Raw genomic sequence first — 25,863 nt, forward strand, 5'->3', positions numbered from 1 at the left:
AAGCCATGAGCAGCCAGTTATCCTACCTTACGCAAGTAAAGAGAATAGTTGCTCCAGCAGGAAGGGTTTATAACACAGCCCTTACTGAACTAAATTGTTAATATTGCATCTGTACTGAAAGATTGCTTATCTATATTACTTAGTTGTTTCAGGACTTTGGGGATAATTTGCTGGTTTAAATGTTCATGTTTAGCAGTAGTAAAATATTTCTACTGCTCCTGTTATTTCAATGGTGAGAGCACTTTGGGATGAATAATACTTTATCATTAGATTCTTAAGACTTTATCCTAGTAGAATTATGAGCTACCAATTTTAGTATGTCCTCAGTGTGTATTTGGTGAGAATAACAATGTAACCAAATAAAGCTAAATTGCAAGTAAGGAATTGACAATAATGTGGGGGCTAAATTTAAGTAACAAACATGCCTTTGATGTTAGTAATGTGACAGTTCTTTAGTAATGGCACTCTTTCAATAGGAAAAATATCAGGAATAGACATATATGCTTGAATTGGACTCAGACTGCTAGATTCTAAAGCTTAAGCTAAATACAAGCATTAATATTTTTGGATTAAGTTATTCCATGTTATACCATCTTATTAATAGTGGGGTTTTGTTGTTGTTGAGGCTAAAGAAACTGTTGTCAATATTTAACATTAAATGCAGGACAATCTCCTTTTAGACTGTATTTTATCTAATATATAAAGTAGATACTGTTCTCTTTATCAGAATTCATGGTAATGATCTGTGGCTGTATTTTACCCTTGAGATAAATGCTTATTGCATTTTTACAGTGTTTTTTTGGCCACTAACAACATGTCAGTAGCAAGCTGGGGTGAATATGAAATTTTGATGCAGAAAGAAAACGTAAGAAAAAAACCTATTTGTTTTGTCTGCTTCGAAATGCTACTGTATTGTATTCCTGTCTTCTCTGTCAGAATGGCAGGCAAAAGGTTTTAATTCCCATTTCTTTTACACCAGCCCCCAGTAAAGCATGTATGCCAGCATCTGCAGAAGCACTTCTAGTAAGCTGTATAGCCATATATAGGCTCTGCTTGCCCCTTTGACAGAGGAAGATGAGCTCTTTTAGGATTAAAAAATGGGCATTGTCTCAGCATTTTTTAGAAGGAAAAATCTTTGACAGATACATTATCAGCATGGATGCTGACAGCATGTCATTGTGGAGAGCTCAGATAAAATCTGATATTACCCATGGTAAACAGTGCTAGCCTAGAATAAGCCTTCAGGAGCTGTGGACATAGAGGTGTGTCAGCTTTCTTATAAAGCCTTTTTTGCATTCTGACATTTACATGCAGGTTGATAATAAAACTAATAACTATTTCTCAAGTGCCAGGGTAGAATAAGAAGTGAAAGATTCTGTATTACTGCTCTAATGTACGGTGTTGTGGTTCAACCTCAGCTGGCAACTAAGCACCATAGAGCTGCTCACTCACTCCCCCCCAGTGGATGGGGAAGAGAGTTGAGAAAACTCGTGGGTTGAGATAAAGACAGTTTAATAGGGAAAGCAAAAGCCGCGCATGCAAGGAAAGCAAAACAAGGAATTAATTCACTGCTTCCCATCGGCAGGCAGGTGTTCAGCCATCTCCAGGAAAGCAGGGCTCCATCACACATAATGGTTACTTGGGAAGACAAAACACCATCACTCCGAACGTCCTCCCTTCCTTCTTCTTCCCCCAACTTTATATGCAGAGCATGACGTGATATGGTGTGGAATATCCCTTTGGTCAGTTGGGGTTAGCTGTCCCAGCTGTCTCCCCTCCCAACTTCTTGTGTACCCCCAGCCTCCTCGCTGGTGGGGTGGTGTGAGAAGCAGAAAAGGCCTTGACCCTGTGTAAGCACTGCTGAGCAATAACTAAAACATCCTGTGTTATCAATACTGTTTCCAGCACAAATCCAAAACATAGCCCCATACTAGCTATTGTGAAGAAAATGAACTCTGTCCCAGCCAAAACCAGCACATATGGATATCTACCCAAGAGCCATGGTTATTTGTAGGTATTATTAATCTTGCACCTTCATCCACTGATTATTCCTGATCATTCAGACCTATAATGTTGAAGTATTAATTCATGAAACCTAAGCTGTTATGCTTCATAGACTGTGACGAATTTTAACATAGGTGACTTGTTAGAGTCGGAATTTTTCTTCCAATTGAAGAAGGTATTTGAATGGTCATGGTTTTGGTATTTCAAGAGGAAGGAATTATGTTCATTGGCAATGCATGTTATTGATTGTCTTCAGATTGTTTTCACAGAGGTCTGAATATTAATATCTTAAAACTAATTTATGGAAATAAACAACATTCCTCTCGCTTTCTTTTGTGTCAGCTGTGTCACCTATGCTTTTTTTTCAGAAAGTACTGTAAAATTCCATTTGGAGCAATTAAGTGCTTTGTGTATATTTTAAGATTAGTTTTCTTACCTGACAGTCAAGGTAGTTTTGACTCACTACAGAACACTGATCTTTCATTTTTAGACATCTTTCCTTCAGTACCCTTGGTGGAAGATGATCAGGTCAGGGAATACTTAAATAAACTGGACATACCTAAGTCCATGGGCCCTGATGGAATGCACCCACTAGTGCTGAAGGAGCTGGTAGGTGGAGAAACAGGCTGATAGGAACCATGTGAAGTTCAACAAGGAGAAGTGCAAAGTCCTGCACCTGGGGAGGAACAAACCCCCCATGCACCAGTACAGCCTGGGGTTTGACCAGCTGGAAAGCAGCTTTGCAGAAAAGTCCTGGCGGTCCTGGTGGACACCAAGTTGACCACGAACCAGCAATGTGCCCTTGCAGCAAAGGCGGCCAATGGTATCCTGGGCTGCATTAGGAGGAGTGTTGCCAGCATGTCGAGGGAGGTGGTCCTTCCCCTCTGCTCAGCACCTTTGAGGCCACAGCTGGAGTGCTGGGTCCAGTTCTGGGCTCCCCACTACAAGAGGGACATGGACATACTGGAGAGAGGCCAGTGAAGGGCCACAAAGATGATGAAGAGACTGGAGCATCTCTCCTATGAGGAAAGGCTGAGAGAGCTAGGACTGCTCAGCCTAGAGAAGAGAAGGCTCATGGAGATCTTATCAATGTGCACCAATACCTGAAGGGAGGGTGGAAAGAGGATGGAGCCAGGCTCTTTTCAGTGGTGCCCAGTGACAGGACCAGAGGCAATGGGCACAACCTGAAACACAGGAGGTTCCCTCTGAACAGCAGGAAATACTTTTTTTACTGTGAGGTTGACTGAGCACTGGCACAGGTTGCCCGGGGAGGCTGTGGAGTCTCCATCCTTGGAGATATTCAGAAGCTGTCTGGACATGGTCCTGGGCAGGTGGCTCTGGGTGGCCCTACTTGAGCAGGGGGATTTGGCCCAGATGACCTCCAGAGGTCCCTTCCAACCTCAACAATTCTGTGATTGCTGTGTCAAATGCTGGGAAAGAAAAACAATTAAATTTTGGCCTAGTTAAAAAATTCTTTATTACATCATACGAATGTAGGTTACATGGGACTCTGTTAATTTAACTTACGCTTTCTTTATTCCATTGTTACTTCTAATTCTGGCAGAATGAGTTGTTGGAGACCTTACTCTGTTCCTGTCAGGTCTATCATAAAAGTCAGTTAACTTGTTCTAAAAAATTGCCTTGCTGGCTTTATAATAGTACTGCTCGTTTTTATCCTGCTGACTTCAACTCCTTTCTCATTCATTAGGGCTCAAATTGTCAAATGCAGTAAATGACTTTTCTTTGCCTGCCCAACCTGACTTTATTGTTAGCTGAAAGAAAACTACCCTGCCTGAGTTTGTTTTGGTAAAGATGCCTTGAAGTGTTCTGTATGTTTCAAATGCTCTTGGAATTTCAAAGGTGATGAAGCAGTTGTGAAAAAAAAGCATCCCACTTAAATCATATAACCCCAATAGTTTTTGAAGTTAACACTGTAACTTACACATTTTAAGGAGATTGGTTCCTTTTGCCAGTCTGTGTACTTTTTTATGTGTACTTGTATTGGTTTTAGATGTGGCTGAATATATCACTTTACTTGCCAGTTTACAGCTTAAATACACTTTAGTTCTGTGCATGAAATAGAGTGCTTTCTGGCAGAGTCAGCTTAGGTATTAACTTTTATAACAGCTACAGTTCAATGTCTTAAATCGAAGAGGACAATATACTTAACACTTAAGCTGTTTTGTATAAAATGTTGAATTTGTGTAATAATGCATGCTCATTTTTGTACAACTCTACAAGTTATCTGCCTTCTAATTATCAAAAATTTTATGTAATTTAATAAAATCATAATTTCTTACCCAATTTTAGGTGGAGGTGATACTCTGTGACAGGCTCTGTGTGTACATTATGACAGTCTTACTAATTTTGAATGGAGCTTCTTGATATCCAAACCTGTCTGCTTCTCAGAAGTTCTTTATGTTTGCTCTGTACTACCAACAACTAGAAATACTAACAGTGATCTCTCGCCTTTCCCAGGGGTACCACAGGCTGAGGAGGTTTGTCTAAGCTCTTCCTTCCCATTCTAGAAAGGCATATTCACATTATCATTGTTTCCCTTACGTTTGACCATCCCAGACAGTAGAAGGATGACTTTTGGAGCTGAGGAACTGAAGGAGACCTGAATTTCAAGAGAAGATGACACCGTTGATCAAAAAGAATGCTGTACAGGTCCTACCTGTCCAGTAATACATAGTATATCGGTTTTACTGCAGTGTAACTGGCAAGCTGGGAAATTTGGCACTGTGTTTCAGTAGTGGAAACTGGCTTTGCAGAATCTGTGTCATTTCTTCCTGCCCCCTAGTTGCTGTAGTCTGAGATGTGTAGTTGCCAGAGGCAACCCTGGCATTAATGTTGCAGTGGCTGCACTGTAAGGTTGCCGGAACAGAAATTCAGTACATAATAGTTTTGGAGATCTCTAGTATTTCTGAGTGATTAGGCAGGTGTCTGTCATTCCTTTCTAAGGCCCTTGTAAGTCAAAAAGACAGGAAAAGTCTCAGCATGGATTGTCATTGCTCCATTCAAAACAATTGGAATAACCTGGCACTCTCACAACTTTTATTCTAGGAAGATGCTGTAATTGATGTCTTGAATTTACACTACTAAGTAGGCTGCTGAACTCCCTGTCCCCTTGAAAGTAGCTCTGACTCCTGGAGATTGTTAGATTGAAATTACAGGCTTATAAAGCAACGATCTCTTGTCATTAGACATCATAGTTACATCAGTATAGCTGGATGATTTATGAGTTAAATTACCACAGCTTCTGAAAACCCTAGTTGCAGATCCAGAAGTCCATTGTCTTAAGTTGTACAAATACAACATAAAAGATAGTCTTAAGCAGTTTACAATGGAAGTATTGGGCAAACAACAGCAGATGAGTGCTCATGAGGTATTTTGTATGGTGGATTCAGTTAGACATGAGTCTGTCTGAGGTTTAAGTGCTCAAATAAAAACCAGCTTTGGTCTGGGTGTCATGCAAGCAGTGAGCGTGATGCTCTTTTTGAGAGTATAATGCTATCCTAGTATAGCTGTATGTTTTCTGAGGTGAAGTTGGCATGCGTTTGTCCATCTTGGTGCATGTGCAGAATGTCTGTATCCATCTTTGCCTGTTCTTTTCCTTGTTTAGATGTGGTCTGTGTGGTATGGCCTAAAACGTTTCTCCTTAGAATCATAGAATCATAAAGGTTGGCGTCCAACCGTCAACCCAACACCACCATGCCCATTAAACCATGTCCCTAAGCGCCTCATCTACACATCTTTTAAATACTTCCAGGGATGGTGACTCAACCACTTCCCTGGGCAGCCTGTTCCAAGGCCTGACCACTCTTTCAGTAAAGAAATTTTTCCTATGTCCAGTCTAAACCTCCCTTGGCGCAACTTGAGGCCATTTCCTCTCGTCCTATCGCTAGTTACTTGGGAGAAGAGACCAACACCCACCTCGCTACAACCTCCTTTCAGGTGGTTGTAGAGCGCGATGAGGTCTCCCCTCAGCCCCCTCTTCTCCAGAATAAACAGTCCCAGTTCCCTCAGCTGCTCCTCATAAGACTTGTGCTCCAGGCCCTTCACCAGCTTCATTGCCCTTTTCTGGACACGCTCCAGCACCTCCATGTCCTTCTTGTAGTGAGGGGTGCAAAACTGAACACAGTATTCGAGGTGCAGCCTCACCAGTGCCGAGTACAGGGGCACGATCACCTCCCTACTCCTGCTGGCCACACTATTTCTGATACAGGCCAGGATGCCGTTGGCCTTCTTGGTCACCTGGGCACACTGCTGGCTCATGTTCAGCCGGCTGTCAATCAGCACCCCCAGGTCCTTTCCCTCTAGGCAACTTTCCAGTCACTCTTCCCCAAGCCTGTAGCGTTGCATGGGGTTGTTGTGAGCCAAGTGCAGGACCTGGCACTTGGCCTTGTTGAACCTCATACAGTTGGCCTCAGCCCATCGATCCAGCCTGTCCAGGTCCCTCTGCAGAGCCTTCCTACCCTCCAGCAGATCAACACTCCTGCCCAACTTGGTGTCGTCTGCAAACTTACTGAGGGAGCACTCGATCCCCTCGTCCAGATCGTTGATAAAGATATTGAACAGGACCGGCCCCAGAACTGAGCCCTGGGGAACACCACTCATGACCGGCCACCAACTGGATTTATCTCCATTGACCACAACTCTCTGGGCTCAGCCATCCAGCCAGTTTTTTACCCAGCGAAGAGTGCACCTGTCTAAGCCATGAGCCGCCAGCTTCTCTAGGAGAATGCTGTGGGAGACAGTGTCAAAGGCTTTACTGAAGTCCAGGTAGACCACATCCACAGCCTTTCCCTCATCCACTAGGTTGGTCACCTGGTCACAGAAGGAGATCAGGTTGGTCAAGCAGGACCTGCCTTCCATGAACCCGTGCTGGCTGGACCTGATCCCCTGGTTGTCCCGCACATGGCTTGTGAGCGCCCTCAAGATGAACCGCTCCATGATCTTCCCCGGCACCGAGGTCAGGCTGACCGGCCTGTAGTTCCCCGGATCCTCCTTCTGGCCCTTCTTGTAGATGGGCGTCACATTGGCAAGCCTCCAGTCGTGCTTCCTGGTTCTCCTTCTCCCCCCCACTTCTCCTGCTTTTCTCAAGGAACCGTCATAATTTAGGCTTTTGCACTCAAGCTGTTAGTGCCAGCTTGTACTTTATTTCTCCACTCCCCCAAGGGTAGCGGTATTTATGTTTGTGTGAATAGGAACCTCAGAATCCTCTTATGCTGTTGCATGGTTTCTTTTTTGAAGGGTATGTCATGCTAATTTAGATAGTGTGGTTCCTCTGACTCCTAATAGATGTTTTTTTCTGATTCACTGTCCTTGTGTCTGCTCTTGCCTGTCTCCATGCTCAGGTCAGTTCTGTCTGTCGGTATGCCACTAAACTACAAAAAAAGCTGGGTTCTGCAGGAACAGTGAAATTTAGTCGACTTTTCCTTTTGTGCACCAGTTTGTTACCAGCTATTTATTAAATCTGATGGTTGTGAGTCTCGAGAGGCTTTATACAGCTTTTTTTTCTTTAAAGCTTTTATAAAGGAGGTGAAAGGTAAAGCTGTCAGAAGGGTGCTCTAGACCTTGAAAAAGATTTCAGTCCACTCTGAAAGAAATGTCTGATACTAAAAAATGTCTCTGAGCTAAAGACTCTTTTTTGGGAAGTATCCAAGAAATGCAAAGGAGGTCACTGCATTCATGTACCTGGGAAACAAAAGCAGATTTTTTTTTTTTTTTAACTTATCTGTGGTGTTAGAACTGACAGTAAATATCAGAGTAATTTGAAGAGTACTTTGAATCCTATCTCATTATTATGCACTTTGAGAAGGCAGGCATGAGGGGACCTTTCATGTCTTAAAAGAAGCAGATTTTTTTTTTTTTAAGTTTAAAAAACAGTTTATAATCAGTTTATAAATTCACTGCTTCTTTGTCTTGAAATAAGCTATTTTTGAACAGTATAGCTCCTTTTCGTGATGACTGTGCCCTTCAAAATGAGACTCTGAACTGAGCCTTTTTTCCTTTGAGCAGAATTTCTTTAGTAATAGTAGTTGAGAAGATTGAGAAGGAGAGCTCCTCAGGTTGTCTAGAGTTGCAATTAAAAAAAAGCAACCCACACCTTTGAAAGCCAGATTCAAGCTGCTGTAAGCTGCAAAGGCAATGCCTGGGTGGCTGTTAGTAAAACTCCCAGAATAACTTCCTCAAAAATGTTTGTGTAGGTCGAAAAAATAAATGTTTGGTCTTTTCTGAGTGTATCACCAGTCTTAGATTTAGAGGAGTATTCAACTGCCTGATTTTAGTTCAGCTTGTGGTATGGGCGATGGGAGTTATTTTTGGATCACACTCTGTAGGTAAATGCAACTGGATCCTGCAAGAGCCATCAAGAGGCAAGTGGCAGGAAACTTTGAGGTAGTTTCGTAAATCTTCCTCTTGGAGGCTGTGTCAAATTTGCTTGGATTGAGAGGATGACTATTTTGTCCACCATATAAAGCCAGATTAGAAATGTAGTTTCAGACAAATAATACCAATTCCTATTTTCTCAAAAGAGTCTCGTTGAATGTAAACCTAGCTCACGTGTATCTTCAACTACATCTCGGTATTCTGGTTCTCAGTAATTCCTGTTTTCATCCTTTATTGATTTGTATCTTGGTGTTTTGTGTCAAGACTCTGTTTAGCACTCTCTCAAAATCAAGGATTTGGAATGAGAGTTACAGAAACAAAGACATCGCTCAGATAGCAAGCCCTCTAGTGTAGTAACATGTTTGATAGTGGCCAGTACCATTTCCTTCAAAGCAGTCCAGACACCTCTGTGGAATAAGGTGTTCAGAAAAGAATTGACTCATGCAATTAGTGGTTTTGTTGTACCTTACCACTTGTTCATATCATGTGTATTTTTCATCCAATTTAATCTAAAGTTTGCTTTCTTTGTGGTTTTTTAATGGAAAAGTAGTTGTCATGTTTTCAATACTGATGAAAATGGGTTTGTGGTAATTTAATGTGTAATTTTTAAAGAATGATAAAGAAGGTTCGTAAAAGTTAATGTGTATATGAAATATTATTGAATAAATTTCATGTTCATATGAAAAACCATTTTCTAAGTTATATTCTTTTAGTGCCTGTGCAGTCTTGCTTTCAGATGACACAAGCATAAGGGAGATTAATAGAGCTCAGAAGACTGTGAACCTTACTTGCTTTTTGTGCTGTTACTGTATGGCATCACGTGGAGGTGACCTCTGTTGGAAGATGTGCTTTTGCAGCTTGACATTGAAATGATGCCTCTTGTCCAATCCAGTCTTGGAGGCAATTCCTATCTTGATGGTTTAACGTAAACACAGTTCAGAGAATACACTGCATTGAATACGTAAATATGGCAACTACAACTTCTTTTCTGTGGGTCAGTTGAAGTGTATGCATAGACTATAATCTCTCTTACCTATTTTGAGTTTAAAAGATGAGGTTGATGTCTGTTTCTGTCAAGCCTATAGGAGCTCAGAAGCGCAACAGAAGTCTCAAGAGCAGTTAGTATGTTTCAGTATCACAGTGTTTTCTTTCTTTAAACGTTTGAAAGAGTTCCAAAATATGTGTTATTTCTATTCCTAAAGAAAAATCCAGCAAAATTTACTTTTGCATATGACCTTCTAGGTATTTAAATACTTTCTAGGTATTCAAAATAGTAAGAATGATTTGATAAAGTTAGCATATGTATATGTGAACTTTTTGCGCCAGCAGCTTGAGTCTGTCATACTATTTAAGAGTTATTTGTTCATTGCTGTAATGTATATTATTATACCTAAGGTGATAGAGCGTGCATTGCATGTAACAGTATATGTGCTTAACAGATGTATGATTTAACCTGCTTTTAGAAGTTTGTTGCCATCAAGTTATATTTTAAGAGTAATTTCTACTGTATAAACAGATTTATTTTCCAGAGATACATGCATATTTAAAAAAAACAACCCTTTTTTCAGGTCCCTTTACAGATGTAGTAACTACAAATCTTAAACTACGAAATCCATCAGATAGAAAAGTATGCTTCAAAGTGAAGACCACAGCGCCTCGTCGATACTGTGTGAGGCCAAACAGTGGAATTATTGACCCAGGATCATCTGTAATTGTTTCAGGTAAAAACAAATGTATGCAGTTGTAGGTTAGCTGTTTTTAGACCTTTCATGAAGTTCTCTAATGCTTGATCTTAGAGGCTGTTTGAAGTATGTCAGCTTTTAAAAAAGATTTTTTAAAATGAAAACTGTTCCCCTTCATTAATGCAATGTCAACTTGATGTAGAGCTGCAATGATACATGAAAAATCCTCCATACAAAAATACTTGCCGTTTGTCACATTTATCTGCAGCTCTCTGAAAGGAGGAAAAGAAAGTTGGAAATGGGCAGTGACATTAACAGTACCTTTGCTTCAGACTGCTATATTCATGCTTATATCTTTGGGCATTGCTTGGATGCTCTGATGTGTTTAAAATTTAACATTTGACAGTTCATTGCATTTAAAAAAAAAAAATTGTTTCACAATCGTATACTACTTGTTTTGACCATAGTATTGGTCCCTGAACTATATTGTTTCATAATTCTTCCATTTATCACAGTAGTATATGTTAAGTGGCAATTATTAAATTGCTTTTAAAAAATTACATTTTCTGCTATTTTCAGTAGATGGAGCAGTTTGTAGCCCTTAAATTTTAAAAATCTAGTACGTTTCACCATAGAGACACTCTCTCTTATTCTGTTTTTGGTTTTTGGGTGAGGGGATTAAAAAAAGAATGCTTACTTTTCAGCAGAGTGTAAGCCCTGAAGCCAGACAATATTTTCTTTTTTTCTGTGAAACTCCATGTGGGTTTGGCTTACATACTTCATTCTGGCAATCTGCAGAATTTTGATAGCTGGACGTATAATGATCTAATCCTATACTGGACTGTACAGTGTCAAAAAGACCAGGTGTTAGTAATCATGGGATAGACATTCTCAAGAAAATGGGAAAAGACCAGGTATCAGTCTTCTGATTTGGTAAGTGATTTTCGTAGGTCATTCTCCCGGTCACTTTGAGGTAGGAATCTGCAGAATAAAGGGGATTCTCAAACTGGTGACTGGAAGAGGCGAGAAACTCTTTATTTCTCTGGACCTACCATATTTCCCAACTTGGAGAGAGGGGAATCCCCTTTTAATAGGCTGTGGTCTTAGAGGTTGTAGAGATCTCAGGCAATACAGGTGTGAGCTCCTAGATCTCCTAAGTCTAGAAAGCTGATTTTTGTAGAACCCTGGGAGAGCTGTAGCAAAGCAAAAGGGAAACATGGAACAATCCTCAGAGCTTTTCAGATTCACATCCTTATACTCTTTGGGAAGTTTAAAAGAGGCTGGAGAACTAGCTTCAAGTGATATGTTCAAATGTTGCAAGGAATAACTCGGGAAAACTTTATGTTTGATTAAAACCTTAGAGTAACTTTCCTGTAGGGGAGACACCAGTTTTCTAATCTAATATAATTTGTAGAATGTGACCCTTTAAAAGTTCAGTATTCTTACACAGACAGTCCAGCATCTTGTGGATGAAAGATCGTTTTACTGAGAATTGGTTCAAGATTCAAGTAGCCAAAAGCCTCCTTTATTTCTGTCTTCAACTTCGACTTACAGCCATTTTGTCTTAACTGTGTGTTTGATCTGGTATTGGGGGTCTTTCCCATGGGTAGTCACATATCATGATCAAGATATTGCTGGACTTTCTTTTCAGGGGATTGAATAGATGGAAGTATTCCATTTGCCTATTGTAAAGTGTGTTTTCATAGTTACAAATCATCCTTTTAATGCTTTGAATATTTCAGTTTTTTAAATGAGGCAATACTGGAGCTGTAAACAATATTTCAGCTTCAGGTTCACCAATAAAGGGAAACAGTATCATACTGCTCAGCTCTTCAGTTTGCATAGCAGGGAATCTTTGATATTCCTTTTTCTGTATTACTGGATTCTCCTGCAATTATTCAGCTACAGTGACCTCAAGATGCTTTCACGTGCAGTTGTTTAGTTATAGTGACTCCACAGTGCTTTTCAGAATTAAGTTCTCTTCCCCAAAGTGTCAGCTTCATCTTTTTGCTTTTAAGCATATGTTTTCTTTTGGGTCACTTTGTAAGCCAAGTGCACAGATAATTTTTCTAGTGACCCACTTCGTTCTCTCATCAATTTCTCAACTGAATATTTTCAGTGCTGACTCATCTTTCATGTAATTAAGAATAGATTTCTCTCACATCCTTATGCAGAGAGAAATCACTATAGGATACCATGGGCTGAAACTCTGTGTTCAAAACTAAATGTTGAGAATAGTGTTAGCTGTCTTCAGCCTTTATAATGCATCGTGCTGATTCAGAGTCAAGCCAATTTTTAAATTTATTGTCAGAGATGTCATTTAACAGTCATTTTAAGGAAGTCCACGGGCATTTTGTTTATCATTCAATTGTGAATACTAGGTAACTTTCTTCAGTCATGTTTATATATTTTTTCCAAAAATACTAATTTGGTAAGACCTGTTTTTCTTTACCTTGATGCCCTAAATTAACTATTTATTATCGTATCGTGTATTGCTTGTTGTTAACTTGTTAACAACAATCACTTGTTGTTGATTTTTCTTTTCAGAATATAGCGTGTTACTCTTCTTCCTTCACAGCTTGTTACTGTTGCTTGTTCCTGTTCTTCATTCTGGTTTTCAGACCGCTTTAAGATTTATTTTGTGGCGATAAAGCCCTCCTGTGCAGAAAACCTAGGCCTATTACAAGAGGCTTGCTTTCATAACTGTTTGTTACAATTCCCCTAGAAGTGATCTCTGGACTACTCAGGGATTCCAAGAACATTTTGAAAACTGGCTTCGTATATTCATGAGATTTTCCATGATTTCTTAAAACTGTGAAGAGCTTGAAGAGCTCTTTGAATTTGTGGATTGTCTTTTTCTGCTGCTTTTTAATTCAATCAGATTTTCAGCTGTTACCAAGTGGTCAAAGAACATAAAGTTATTTAATGACTTATCCAAGGATTCTGCCAGCATGTGAAGAAGTTCTGATGATGGAAGGCTGACTTTGCCATCTTTCAGTTACTCCATCTGTTCCCTTGGCTTTAGGAAACTGAAGTACTGCATGCTATTCAGTAGTCTGTTGATGGAACAATTCTTAGAGATAAATTGCTGTAGCATCCACACCTGGAAGAAGCATTTAGTTTGATCAGTTATGTTTTGGCCCACAGTGAGACCAATGATTAAGGAAACCTGACTTCTAAACTTTCCAAATAGGATTGTTTGAAAGCATGTCAAATACTGCAATTCCTTTATGTGCTTTATTTGTGAAATATATCTGATTCAGGTTATTCACTTATCCTTTGATTGTGCTGTATGTAACATTTAAGGAAAAAAAATAAATGAGAGAACCCTCCTGTAGCAAACACCTGCAACTTGTGCAGGTGTATTCAAGGCCTGAAGTTAGATACCAATGTAATTAAATTTAAAAGTAACTTTTTTCATAGGTACTAGTGAATTAGGAAAGGCCAAGTTAGTAATTTTGATACTGTACTTGGTATTTTATAAACTAATGCAGTTCAATCCTACCATAAATAATTTATGCTCTGTATGAAGGGAAGCATGTTGAACTATACATGCAATGAAGATTCAGAACTGTGGAAAATATAATTGAATTGTTCAGAACTGTAGCAGTATCGAAGTCTACAGAATTGGTTTAGAATATATGGGAAGATTGTTCAGAGCATACAATGTGTTTTTCTAGCTAAATCAGTATTTCTGCTACAGCTTTTTCATTGCTGTAAAATAGGTAAATATACAGATATCTGTTGATAGGACTACATAAATGTAATTCTTGGGGTTTTTTTTAATCTTTATCTGAAACTACTTCAGTTTCTCTTTTAATTTTGTGTAAAGATATACTGAACTGGAATTCCCATTCTGTGGAAGACAACTGTATGTACACTGTCAAATAATTTATCTCTACAGTTCACTCCAAGCCCTCATCCTCTGGTAGACCAAGTTGCAAGTGTACCCACATAAACATATTTAAATATAATTTGCGTGGTCCTGTATTCCTATCTGGAGTGAGGCAACTAATTGTCTCTGAAAGGAAACAAGGGGGCTAACATGAGAGTTTGTTTCAAGATCCATTCCAGACAGACAGTGCTGGTTGTGTATCCATCCCTCTGCTTCAGTAGTCTCCCAACACTACCATAAACAAACCTTGTGTATTCAGGTGTTTCTGCAGACCCTTATATTATGCCCCTGGATATGCAACTATATCCTATAGAAGTTCTAATCTCCTGGTCTGTATTATACACATCATGTTATTTCAGTCCCTTTGAACTAAAGAAACCACACACAAAATAGTGATGCCAGGGTGACCTGGACAACCACAATGTGGTGTCAAAACATACACTCTGCTCCTGGATGGCCTTGTACAACTTGGATGGATGAAGGTACTGTGCTTCTGGAATTAAAGCTTTCATTTAAAAGTATTGTAGTGCTGTAGAAATAATGGAGGCTATAAATACTATCAATGATGTAATTTTTTTCACTGAGCTTGTGCACACGTCAAAATAATAACTTTAGAAACATGAGTTTCTGTTCTTGACCAACAGAGTTTTCAACTTTGGAAAGCTGGAAGTACAGTAAAAAGGCTGTCTCTCAGAAAGTCTGAACCGCTTGCATACTCTATCTCTGGTACTTGTAGCGCAAACTACGTTGTGTCAGAAACGTCTGGTTTCATGCAGAAGGTTTTTTTTTAAATCTGCATTACTGAAAGCTGGAAGTGCAGTGAGAAAATACGTAAGATAAAATGCAAGGAGTGGGTATTATGAGTTTTATTTTAATGTTTCACTTAAAGCTGCCTTTACAGGGAATTTGATTTTGAATCCCGTCCCTCTTTCTTTGCTGGTAAAATGCGGTGGAGGCCCAAAACTTGCCATAGAATTAAAGTGTGTACCTGGATTTTGGAGTACTTTTGGATGAATATTAACGATTAGACTGGTCTTATGGTTAAGAATGTTAAAACCTGAGTAAAATGTGTTGTATAGTTATTACATAACTAATCACTATAAATTTTTTTTTTTTAAGAACTCAATTTCAAAGTCTTTTAAAGATGTATTACTAAAGCCCCAGGCAGCTTTACCTCCTATAATAACTGTAGTTTGAATGAAGTGTGAGTAGTTTTACTCCCAGCTTAGATTAATATACCTTTAGAAGTCAGTTGAACTTTCCCCACTGCTCGGTGGTCTACCTAATGTAGGTTGTCTCTCTCTGCACCCCCGCACCCCCTGAGTAATCATCATAATATGTGCTACAGTTCTTTAACTTTGCATTCACTTAATCATAAAATGTGTTTGCTTGGGTTTTTTTTTGTCTGTCTTACAGGATCTGTTTGTTAATACTTGTATATGAGATGTCTTTTAGCTATAGTAATTACAGAAATAATCCTGTCAGCTACACCAGACTCCGAAAAACTTTAAGATCTTTCCTCTCAGTACCTGTTGCTACAGTGTATATCTGCTCTATTTTCAGCACTGCCTTTGCATTTTAACTTTCAGTTCAGTGAGAAGCAAATCTAAAGTGGATAGCATGCTTGTTACAGTCATTAGCTGAAGAATCACAGTTTTATGCTTTATCTTTTCTTTTGAACAGTAATGCTGCAGCCTTTTGACTATGACCCAAATGAGAAAAGTAAACACAAGTTTATGGTACAAACAACCTATGCACCACCAAATATTTCAGATATGGAGGCAGTGGTAAGTAAAAATGGGGTAAAATGACTGTTGTATATTTTTTTTTCTTAAAAATTCAGGCTTAAGTGTAAATGAATCATGTTTTTGCAGTTTATTTTTGGAGAAGAATTGGGTTTTCTCTGAACAAGTATGACTTTCATACGTGATTCAGGGGTTTTAATATTAAATACAAGCTCAGTTCTTAGACCTTGCCTAATGAACTGGTTGAATGGAAATAGTAGTGAATCTAAGATAAAGTCAGTTCAGTGTTAAAATATGGGCATGTTATACCTTACATGCAGCTAATTTGAAGGGGATAAACAGATTGTATTTGAAGGAATCAAGACTATATTTAAACCACAAAGCTGAAGCTGTATGGAGTGGGTGCATTTGGTTGAAAAGTGTTTAAATGAAATGTTGAATGGGATTATATTGAATTAAAACATTTGGAAGACTAAGATATGTCTCCCTACAAGATACCAAGTGGCTAAACACAGCACAAATGATAGATTTATTTTCTCTTTTAATAGAACATGTTGTAGATTCATGTTAGGCAGTATTAGTCTGATGAAAGATCCAGAAAGAAGATATTTAGGTTTGTGCTTGTTAGTTCAGAAGTAAGGACACCTGTTTCTGATGTTACAAGCTAGCAGCAATGGGAAGGAAGCCTTCAGTTGTCAGAACATGCCCTTTAGGGTGTACGTTGACTCCCGTAAGCATGTATATTAAGGTGGAGGGGAATGATGCACAGACTTCTGTCTCTAGAGAAGGAATGCCTCAGTTTACATACGTTCAATGTTCACTCAAGGCAGAGGAGGAGAGGGGAAACAAAGGATAAAGATGAGGTTTTATAAATCACTGAAATCCACTACACCTCTGCAGGTGTAGGCTCTGTCCCTTTATATGAAGGCAAAGACTACTGTGGCATCAACTCTTCACTGGAAACAGTGGAAAACCTTTTAGATTTTGTTAAGCTTTTGAGACATGTAGCTAGAAAGTAAACATCTCTCTTCCTTGTTGGTCTGGTTTACTTTTTCTTAGTATGCTCTGATAGCTCTTGGTTATATGTGGTAAGTGAAGCGTAATTATTTGGTGAGGATACAAAAATCCACTTTAGAAATACCTTTCAAATAACTGCTTTCTTAGTGTGTTCAAGTATAGAATACTGAGAAACAGATCTTGCAGAAAATCGGTAATTGTAGTTTTAAGTTACTGTACAACTAATGCCACTGGAAAAAAGAACACACACACAAAAAAAGGAAGGATGTTATGAAAAGCCTGGATATTCTAGTCTGTAAGACCTGCAATTCTAAGGTAACTTCAGAGGACCTATTGTTGGACTTCAGATCAGTCTCTGAGCCTAAGGATTTAAGGCAACTACATGAAAGTGTATGCTTTGAAAGTTAATTGTCAGTTGAGCAAAGAGATTGCAGCATATTTCACAATTATTTAAATATATTGATAATCATTAGAATTTAAAATGTTTTTTATGAACAGCTTTGAAAAATTCTCTAGGCCCAAATTGTAATGTATTATGCAGTAGAAGGAGGAAATAGTTAAAAATCTAAAATATTAAGAACTAAAGAAGTTTACTCTGGAACTAAATATAGAGTCACTAAAAGGTGTCTTTCAATCTTTTGTTTAAAATCGATGCTTCCAAGATGGGACATAAGGAGTACATTTACCAAGGAGTGATAGGGCTAGAACTTTGTTCTTAAACTGACTCAGATGGTACTTGTTCCTCATTGTGTGTTAAAGGAACCATTGTATTGTCCTCTCCCTATCCCCTACAAACCTCTGGATCCATCCTTGCATTCAATTTACTCATTTCCATTTCCAGACTTAATTAACCATTTCTAGCTTTCATTACTTTGCAGTAGTCAAAAGTGAACAAAAAACATTGTTCAGAAGCAAGTCTGAAAATTGCAGCTAGGGTAATGACAGTATTCAGCTATATAGGAGGGAAATACTAAGAGCAAGTTTATGAACTGTTCAGATCTTTGCATGAGTCTGGCATGTTAAGTAACTGTATTAATTATTGTCTTAGTGGAAAGAAGCAAAACCTGATGAGTTAATGGACTCCAAATTAAGATGTGTGTTTGAAATGCCCAACGAAAATGATAAACTGGTAAGTAAGAAAAGAGTAAGAAACTGTCATGCACTGACTGGTAGGATCTCATGGAAATTTGTTTTGAATTTTTTACAAACCTATTTGATTTGTTGATTAAATGGATTGTAGGAATCTTTACTAAATTAGACAGGAAGGGCGTTCAGTATATAACTTTAAAGGATTCATAGAACAACCGAGCTTGAAAGGGACCTTGAAATACTATCTGGTCCAGCCTTTCGTTGGAAAGGGAGCACCCTCACCAACTGCATCTTAAAAACCTCCAGCAATGGAGAATAGTGCCAAAAATTATTATCCTTCCATTATTTTTAGTATTGATTTGCTTTAGCATTTTATTGCTGCCAGATTAAAAACAAAAAAAAGAGAACCTTCAATACTGCATACAGTGAAAAGTGAATTGCATCATTTGCTTTTTAAAGTATTAAATGCTTTTCAATTTTAAAAATTCTACTTCTAATTTAGCTGAATTAGAACAGGAAGTACTGATTAGAAATTAATGCATGCTTTGGGAATCCTAAATGCATTTTTTAAGGTAGTGGTAAAGACATAATCAGACAAAAAAAACCCCCATTACTTCCTTCATGCTCTTGCCTTCAGACAAAATCTGTTCTAATTGTGTAGGAGATGACAGTTTCATTGTATATAGACTGAAGAAGTCTGTTTTGTGTTGCCTGATCTTTGGAATAATAGTTAACTGCCAGTTACCTAGAAGTTTTGCAGAATATGTCTAAATTCTTAGGCATTAACATTTTTTTTACCTTCATACTTGAAATTCTGATTTATGGAATCTTAATACTGTATATTTTGGATTGTTTGGTTTTTTGAGGGGTTGGGGTTTTTTTTGGTGCTACTTTTAGCATTGTGAATTAGAGTGCTAAAGTAGGATTTCTGTAAACAACCTTATTCACTTTATGTCCTTGACTTTTCTTTTTCATACTGTCCAGTTTTTACAATAGTCTGTAGGGCATGTTGGGGGAGAGTAGCATGAATCGGTGCATGTAAAAACCATCTCATTATTTACATGCATAGAAGGTCTCAGTGAAGGCTGCTAGCTGGCCAGTAGCTGTCTTTGCAACCATTCTTTTATTACAGTTTTTGGAGTGTAATGTAAAGATATTTTTCAGACGTGATGTCAGTATAATGTTTTTGGTGTTTTTTTTGGGTTGGGTTTGGTTTTTGTTTTGGTTTTTTTTGTGTGTTTTTTTTTGTTTTTTTTTTTTTGGTAGAGGATAATTTATGAGATGCAGCCTTTTATTCAGGTGTAAGCTGCCTAACTGTGTGTTAAATGCTAAAACTGTAAAGGTTGAGCATTTATCATCAAGTCACTTAGTTGTCTACTTCCTGTGGTTTTTACCTTCTTATTAAATTACATCTTAGGTATTAGAAAAATTATACTTGTTTTTAATTTTATAAAATGTATAATGTAGTGAGAGAAATGTAGTGGGTTATACAAAACTACCTCCTTTTGTACTTTCTTTAATGTGATATCATCATAGTATTGACTGTACATAATATTTGTATTTTTCTGAGTAGCAGTGTAGGGTTGCAAACCCCTGCTTTAGCAGTTGATTTAGCCAATCCCTGAAAACTGCCAAGTCCTGAGGGTAAGCCTCACCTGCCACCTCAGGATATGCCTACACCAGGACACAAGTATTTCACTCCAGTCAGCCACAACTTTCTTCAAATGCCTACCAGTCATATCCAGAACATTGACATGAAGAAACCAGTCAGTGAGGTCAAACAGCAGAAGGAGGTTTGTTCCAGGGAGATAAGTCTTAGGTCTCTACTGAAGTTTCAGTGCTACTAAAGGAATTCAGTTCAGCTAGCAAACCAATCAAAGAAGCGACAGATCCCAATGTGCTTACTTATGATATAAATATGTTGGTCTCTTTAAATCCAGTTAGGAGTACCTGTGTGGAGTAGCAGGATCTTGCTCTTAGGCTACGTATGGCTGCATTGCAAACAATGTAAAATGCAAGTAGATGCTGAAGACCAAATAACTTCTACTTGCATAGCAACTAAAAAAATCCTTGCATCTTTTTTTAGTTGCTTTGTTATTACCTTTTAATAGATTTTCTTTTACATTTAGTACTTACCTTGGACTCCTTTGGTTATGAAAGATGCAGTATAGTGGTGGTCTGAATGACATAGCTGTGTAGCCAAGCAAGTAGGAGTACAGAAGCCTGAATCTGAATATGAGCTGTTTCTGAGTGTATTGCCATATGAATGCTGTGTTTTTACATATGGTAACCTGGGCTATACAGTTGAATCCATTGTATTATTAATGTCTACTGAAGATCATTGTATATTTTGAGCAGAGCTGTGGGAACTAGATTTTTAATTTTATTTTTGTTCACAGCTTTTTATGTGACTTTTCACTTGTATTCAAATTAGTAATGTGTATTTCAGAGATGCTGTGAGACTTAAATTCCATGTTTGTGCAATACTTTATTTTCCTTCGGTAAGAGGTGGTATACATGCAAAATATTTGTGCCATACATATTTCATATTAGTTTGTGACACAATCTGTTTTCTTTTTACTTTGTTTTGTTTCTTACTATTGCAGGATTACTTTCTTCCTTTTATTTTTTCTCCTCAAGTTCAAATGCTGTTTGGTGTATTTTATGCTGTCTTTTGCATGCCTGCTGGGTCAGTGTTAAGCAGCTAAAGTATTAATTTTTGTCTCAGTAGCATGTGGTACCAAATGTAAACAGTGCAATCTTCTCTTTCTTTTTAATATTTGAGCTAATCAGAATTGAACTGATAACAGAAGTCTTTGTTTAGATTACTGTAAATATAAACTTCCTTGAACTGTATTAGTAGCTGGATTGTTTCAATTTTAAGCTGTGGATGGTTTTTCTTTGAGTAAGTAAAATTCTCAAGTCATTCTTAATATTTGTAGAATGATATAGATGCAAGCAAACCCGCCCCAGTACTGAATACATCTAAGCAGGATGGACCGATGCCAAAACCACATAGTGTTTCACTTAATGATACTGAAACAAGGAAGCTAGTGGAGGAGTGCAAAAGACTTCAAGCAGAGATTATGAAGCTGACGGATGAAAATCGGCACCTGAGAGTAAGTTCTGCTTCCATGTTTATGTTGAAGTGGCTTTGCTCTTCTTGATTGAAAGGTCTGGTTTGTAATTAGGCGAATAGATGTGTATTCCAGAAAGTAGATGCAACTCTTAGAACGTCAAGATTGGTTTGTAATATGATTTTACAGTCCTGTATATTTTGAATTTCTCAGTGATTGAGACTTTGTCATGGATGAGATACTGAAGCTAGATAATTTTCTTCTTAAATGAATGAAATGGTCCTATTTAAGGTGGTCTTAGTTACTTTAAGTCTAAATCAGAGATGCCAAATTAGTAGCTTTTAATAAAAGTGCTTTATTATTCATTAAGAATGAGTAAATGAGATCCAAAGTGGTAACATTCTGTATCACAAATTGTTAGTGAACAAGAACAATTGTTTGGCCAGAGGAAGTAAGCAAACACTACTTTCCAGTACCTTTATGTAAAGGTACCATTTCTGTGACATTTAACTAGTCAAGACATGACTTTATGTGACTTTTCTATATATTTGCTGACAAATTCTGACAATTTAGTTGGCCATGGTAGCCTTTTAAAGAACCGTGAAATAATGATGTCTCCACACCTGTAATTCTGATGACATTGGAACATTTGGAGAAACACTACACAAAGCAGACGTTTCTCCTTAACAATAAGAAATTACTGCTATTTAATTCTGACACTTAGTAAGTAAAAGCAGGATTCTTCGTTGTGCCTAGCAAGAATTTCGGAATCTTTCTTAACCAGAGCATGGAGAGAAACTAGCGGATTACCTGTCCTTATTTGAAATATTACGGTTTGCTATGCTCATATTTTGGATTTTGGTGTGGTGTAATGTTTGGGGGTTTTTTAACTTTTATATAAATGTTCACCAGTAAATTTGGCCTTTGAGTTCAGTTTTTACAATTGTAAAGAAGAGGTGTTCATAAATTTTTTTCCATCTGTGTTTTTATTTTTCCCCCCTCAGGATGAAGGTTTGAGGCTCAGAAAGGTAGCGCACTCGGATAAATCTGGATCACCCACAGCTTTGGCCCTCAGAGATAATGGGTCTAATTCTCTTCCTTCACTTCTTGTTGTAATTGCAGCCATTTTCATTGGATTCTTTCTAGGGAAGTTCATCTTGTAGAAAGAATGAGTGAGAGAAGCATGCAAAATGCAGCTTCCTTTTTTTTTTTTTTTTTTCCTTGGCCAGAAAAAGATTTGTTTACCTACCACTTCATTGGTAGTATGGCCCAAGTGGCCATTTTTGTGTACAGCATCGTAACAGGCTTTGCCTTTAATGATCTCGCACGGTTAGAAAACACAGTCTGAAAAGACAAACTGTTCGGCTACTGGACAAAATTGTAAATTAAGTCATCAATAGCAGGTGTCAGTTGCACAGTCAGTCCTTTATGAAAATTCATAAATAAAGAATTGTTCTTTCTTTCTGTGGTTTTAATAAGAATTCAAAAATTGTTCAGAGTCTTGTAAATGTTATTTTAATAATCCTTTAAAATTTTATCTGTTGCTGTTACCTCTTGAAAAATGATTTATTAGATTGCTAATCCCACTCATTCAGGAATATGACAAGAGGTATTCTGGGGGAAATGGTGCCTCTTACTGTGTAAATTTTCTCCTTACCTTACTTTGCTAATATCATGGCAGAATTTCTTTCTTATCCCTTGTGAGGCATTGTTGAGAGTTCTTCATCCTTACAATCCTGTCCCATAATATTTAACATTACAAAAGAAATAAAATTGTTAACAGATTTTTCTGCTGGGTAGCCTGTTTGTGTGTGTCGTACTTCTAGAAGGGATTCCTAACAAGTTCATTGTTCATGGTAATTTGCTACTTGTAACAAATGGCTATTTTGAAGTTTATTTGCTTAAGTCTCTGGCTTAGACTGTTGTAATTGAAGGGGGGGAAGGGGGGGGTGGGGCAGGTGTCGGTTTCCATTCCATTTGTTTAAAAAAATGAACTGCTTTCTGGCTGCTTTCAGCTACAGAGAGGATGGTTATCAAACTTGTTTTGGGACAGAATAATTTGAATATCCAGCAGGTACAAATACCAGGCATGAATGTTTTCAATATATTAACAATTTGCTTGGATTGTGCTGGAGTGTAATAATCAACCTTCTGTTCCATCTTTGGATCTTCTGGGTGTCTTCCAGGAGTCAACATTATTCTTTGATTTCATAAGGTTACTTAATTCATATATACTAACTTACTCGGTTTGCAATTCTGTTTTAGCAGATATTCAAAGCTGCAATTTGAATGATTCAGACACCCATAGTGAATTCCATGATGCAGAAGAGTTGGTATTTGCTGAGTGAGCCTCAGTTGCTCACCTTTTGGAGATGAAAATAATTTTTATGCAACTCTTGGCAGATCTACCTGTGTTAACCATGTATAGCTAAGTTTTAAAGAATGCATTTTTGCGGGGTCTGAAATGCTTCCCTGCACTTAATCTTATGTCTTGCCTCATCTCTGAATATGTCATAAAAACAAACAGTAGTATTGGAAAAAAATATTATCTGTACTTCTGACTAAGCATAATCCAATACAGGGAATTATTTGTAAACTGAAAAACTGCAGAAGGGATATACTCCTGTAAGCAAAATTGTGTATGCTCTTGGACAGCTTGACTTGATGTGGTGCAGCTGAGTGTGTTAGACCTTGGTGTATGCACACCTTATGTAGCTGAGAAAAATGTTCTGGAGAAGATGTACGTTATCTTGGTTGCCTTTTATTTCTAGTGCTTTTTTTAAAAAAAGAAAACTATAATTACGTCATGTTCTGTCATTGCTCTCTGTGATAAACGTTTTTATAAAATCTTGCATATGTGCAAGGAAGATGATGAAGAAAATGCAAATACTGCTTATCTTTTCACTTAAGCATGCAAGCACAGATGTTTCCAATTACTTGTTCCAGTGTCTGCGTTTAAGTCTCCTTCCATCCCAGTGACTGGAAAAACTATGTTAAGGTCTTGATTATTTTGGTTCCGCTGGTTCAGAATGGTGTAATTCTGCCGATATTTTTTTTTTCCCCCCCTCTAACAGAACATTGCCGCATCAAACTTTCATAGCCTGTTCCAACTGTTACGTGGAAAGTTCGAAAGCAATAGCGTGCAGGATGTAGTTTGCTTCAGACAGAGCAGTCATTCCTGCATTGAAAGAAAAAAAAAAAGTCCTCTGGAAGATCTTAAATATTTGCAGCATAGTGTACGGAGGTTTTCAAGGGTAACTAGCACTTTCAGGACTTGAAAGCAGAAAAAGGAATCATTGCTCAATGCAGCTGACTCAGGTTTTGATGTCCTGCAGCAGAAATAAGGCAAAAATAATGATAAAATCAGATTGAAATAACTTCTTTCGTAAATAACAAACAGGTGGTAAAACTTGGTCATGGTTTAAGTAATGTCTTCAAAGTGAAAGTGTGCAGCGGTCTCGTAACCAGTGTACTTACTAATGGTATAAGGAGACTGTCTTGGTTTCCAGTAATCTCTTCATAGCTGTATATAAATGTAATGCTAAAACTATTTTGCTCTCAGGAGTCACTTTGGATGAGATCAACTGTATTCAGTGAATTATGTAATATGGATTAAATTGTTTGTCTTTGTTCCTGAAATGGTTAGAACTTCTTGCTTTGTCTGCCTGCTTACTTGTGTATGTAAGCACGGGGAAATACACTCTCTCCACTGCTCCTAGTGATATGATCAGACAATGATGCCCATAAAGTCGTGTGAGGCTAAACATGTGACTTCAGTTAAATATGCATTGCAGGTTGCTCTGTTGATTTCTCAAAAGAGCAAGATGGAACAAGTATACGGTATCAAAGTAGTATTTTAAAGTTTTATGAATATAGCACTTTAAAAAAGGGTTGTATGATGGTTCGGGGGGGGGGGAAAGCCTAGTTAAATAGAAGATACAACTTCTGAAGTAATTCTGGGCACCAAATTTAAGTCACTTTAAAAAAAAAAAAATATATATGAAGTTCATTTAAGAAAAAGTTATTTGTATCAATGCACAAGTTATTTGTGCACTTTTACTCATTCTCTAAAAGCTGTTGACAAACGCTATTGCCCAGGCTTGCATGTTTCTGCTGCTATGATTGAAGCCAATTTACATATGAGAAGCAACCGAACACTAGCTTGAAACTTCATTATCCTCTTGGGACGAGAGGGGGTGGAGGGAGGAGGTGGAAGGTGACATTTTGCCAAAGGGGAAAAGACAAAGTCAACGAGCAAAACTTACCTTTCAGGCCTTCTTCAAAGATATTAAAAGTTGAAGTGTTAATAAACCATTTAAAATGTAGTAGTGTCCTTTTTATTTTGGAACTTCTCCCTGAATATGTACATTCTGTAGACTGCCGATGGTGAATAGATGTACCTAGTCCACCTCGCAGGTGGTGTAACTGCCCTGCTTCTAGGTACTGCTAGTAAATAGGATGAAGCTGGCATGGATGAAGATTCAGTGTTGGAGTGAAGAGCAGGTGCCTGAATCCAGGCAACACTGAGGATGCTGATGGTTTGTCAGATTTATAATAGTCGTCATGACAAAGGGTTTTCTTTTTCCTGTTTGGAGTCCCTAGGTATTTATGCTTGAACTGACTTGTCAGGGCAAACACTGTTTCAGTCTGTGGCAAAAGATGGAATGAGGGCTACACAGTTACAGAGCAACCCTAATAAACGTTTACTATAATACTGAAATGCCCTGCTCTTCGTGTTTACAGGTGGGATGAAATTCTTTATTTCCTGTCTGAACGTCTTTCCCAGGGGCACTCCAATAATGTAACCAAGTATATGATTGAAGTTGGTCTGTTGTGTTTTTCTTTTTGAATGCAGTTGCGTATGTTTAAGAAAAATTCCTGATTCTGATAGGGCTGCGTAAGCAGAGGTAGTGATGGTGTCAGGCACCTTTATTTATTTACCCTCTAAGTGGCAAAGAGCT

The 25,863-nt window shown here is 38.0% G+C and overlaps 1 protein-coding gene across 4 annotated transcripts in view; it reads left to right on the forward strand.

Annotated features, from left to right (window-relative positions):
* The window catches only part of VAPA (VAMP associated protein A), a 52,051-nt gene that overhangs the window by 11,369 nt on the left and 14,819 nt on the right, over window positions 1-25,863 (forward strand). For 2 of the 4 annotated variants that reach the window (XM_075142099.1, XM_075142097.1), the window contains exons 2-5: window positions 9,966-10,118; window positions 15,658-15,761; window positions 17,785-17,865; window positions 20,768-20,944. In XM_075142099.1, coding sequence (XP_074998200.1) covers window positions 9,966-10,118; window positions 15,658-15,761; window positions 17,785-17,865; window positions 20,768-20,944 — 515 coding nt within the window. Of the gene's footprint in view, window positions 1-9,965; window positions 10,119-15,657; window positions 15,762-17,784; window positions 17,866-20,767; window positions 20,945-21,906; window positions 24,542-25,863 lie in introns of those variants that run through there. The other 2 variants (XM_075142096.1, XM_075142100.1) reach the window with 2 other exon arrangements.

The sequence above is a fragment of the Calonectris borealis genome, chromosome 2 (assembly GCF_964195595.1).
Source record: "Calonectris borealis chromosome 2, bCalBor7.hap1.2, whole genome shotgun sequence".
In the NCBI taxonomy this organism is placed as follows: domain Eukaryota; kingdom Metazoa; phylum Chordata; class Aves; order Procellariiformes; family Procellariidae; genus Calonectris; species Calonectris borealis.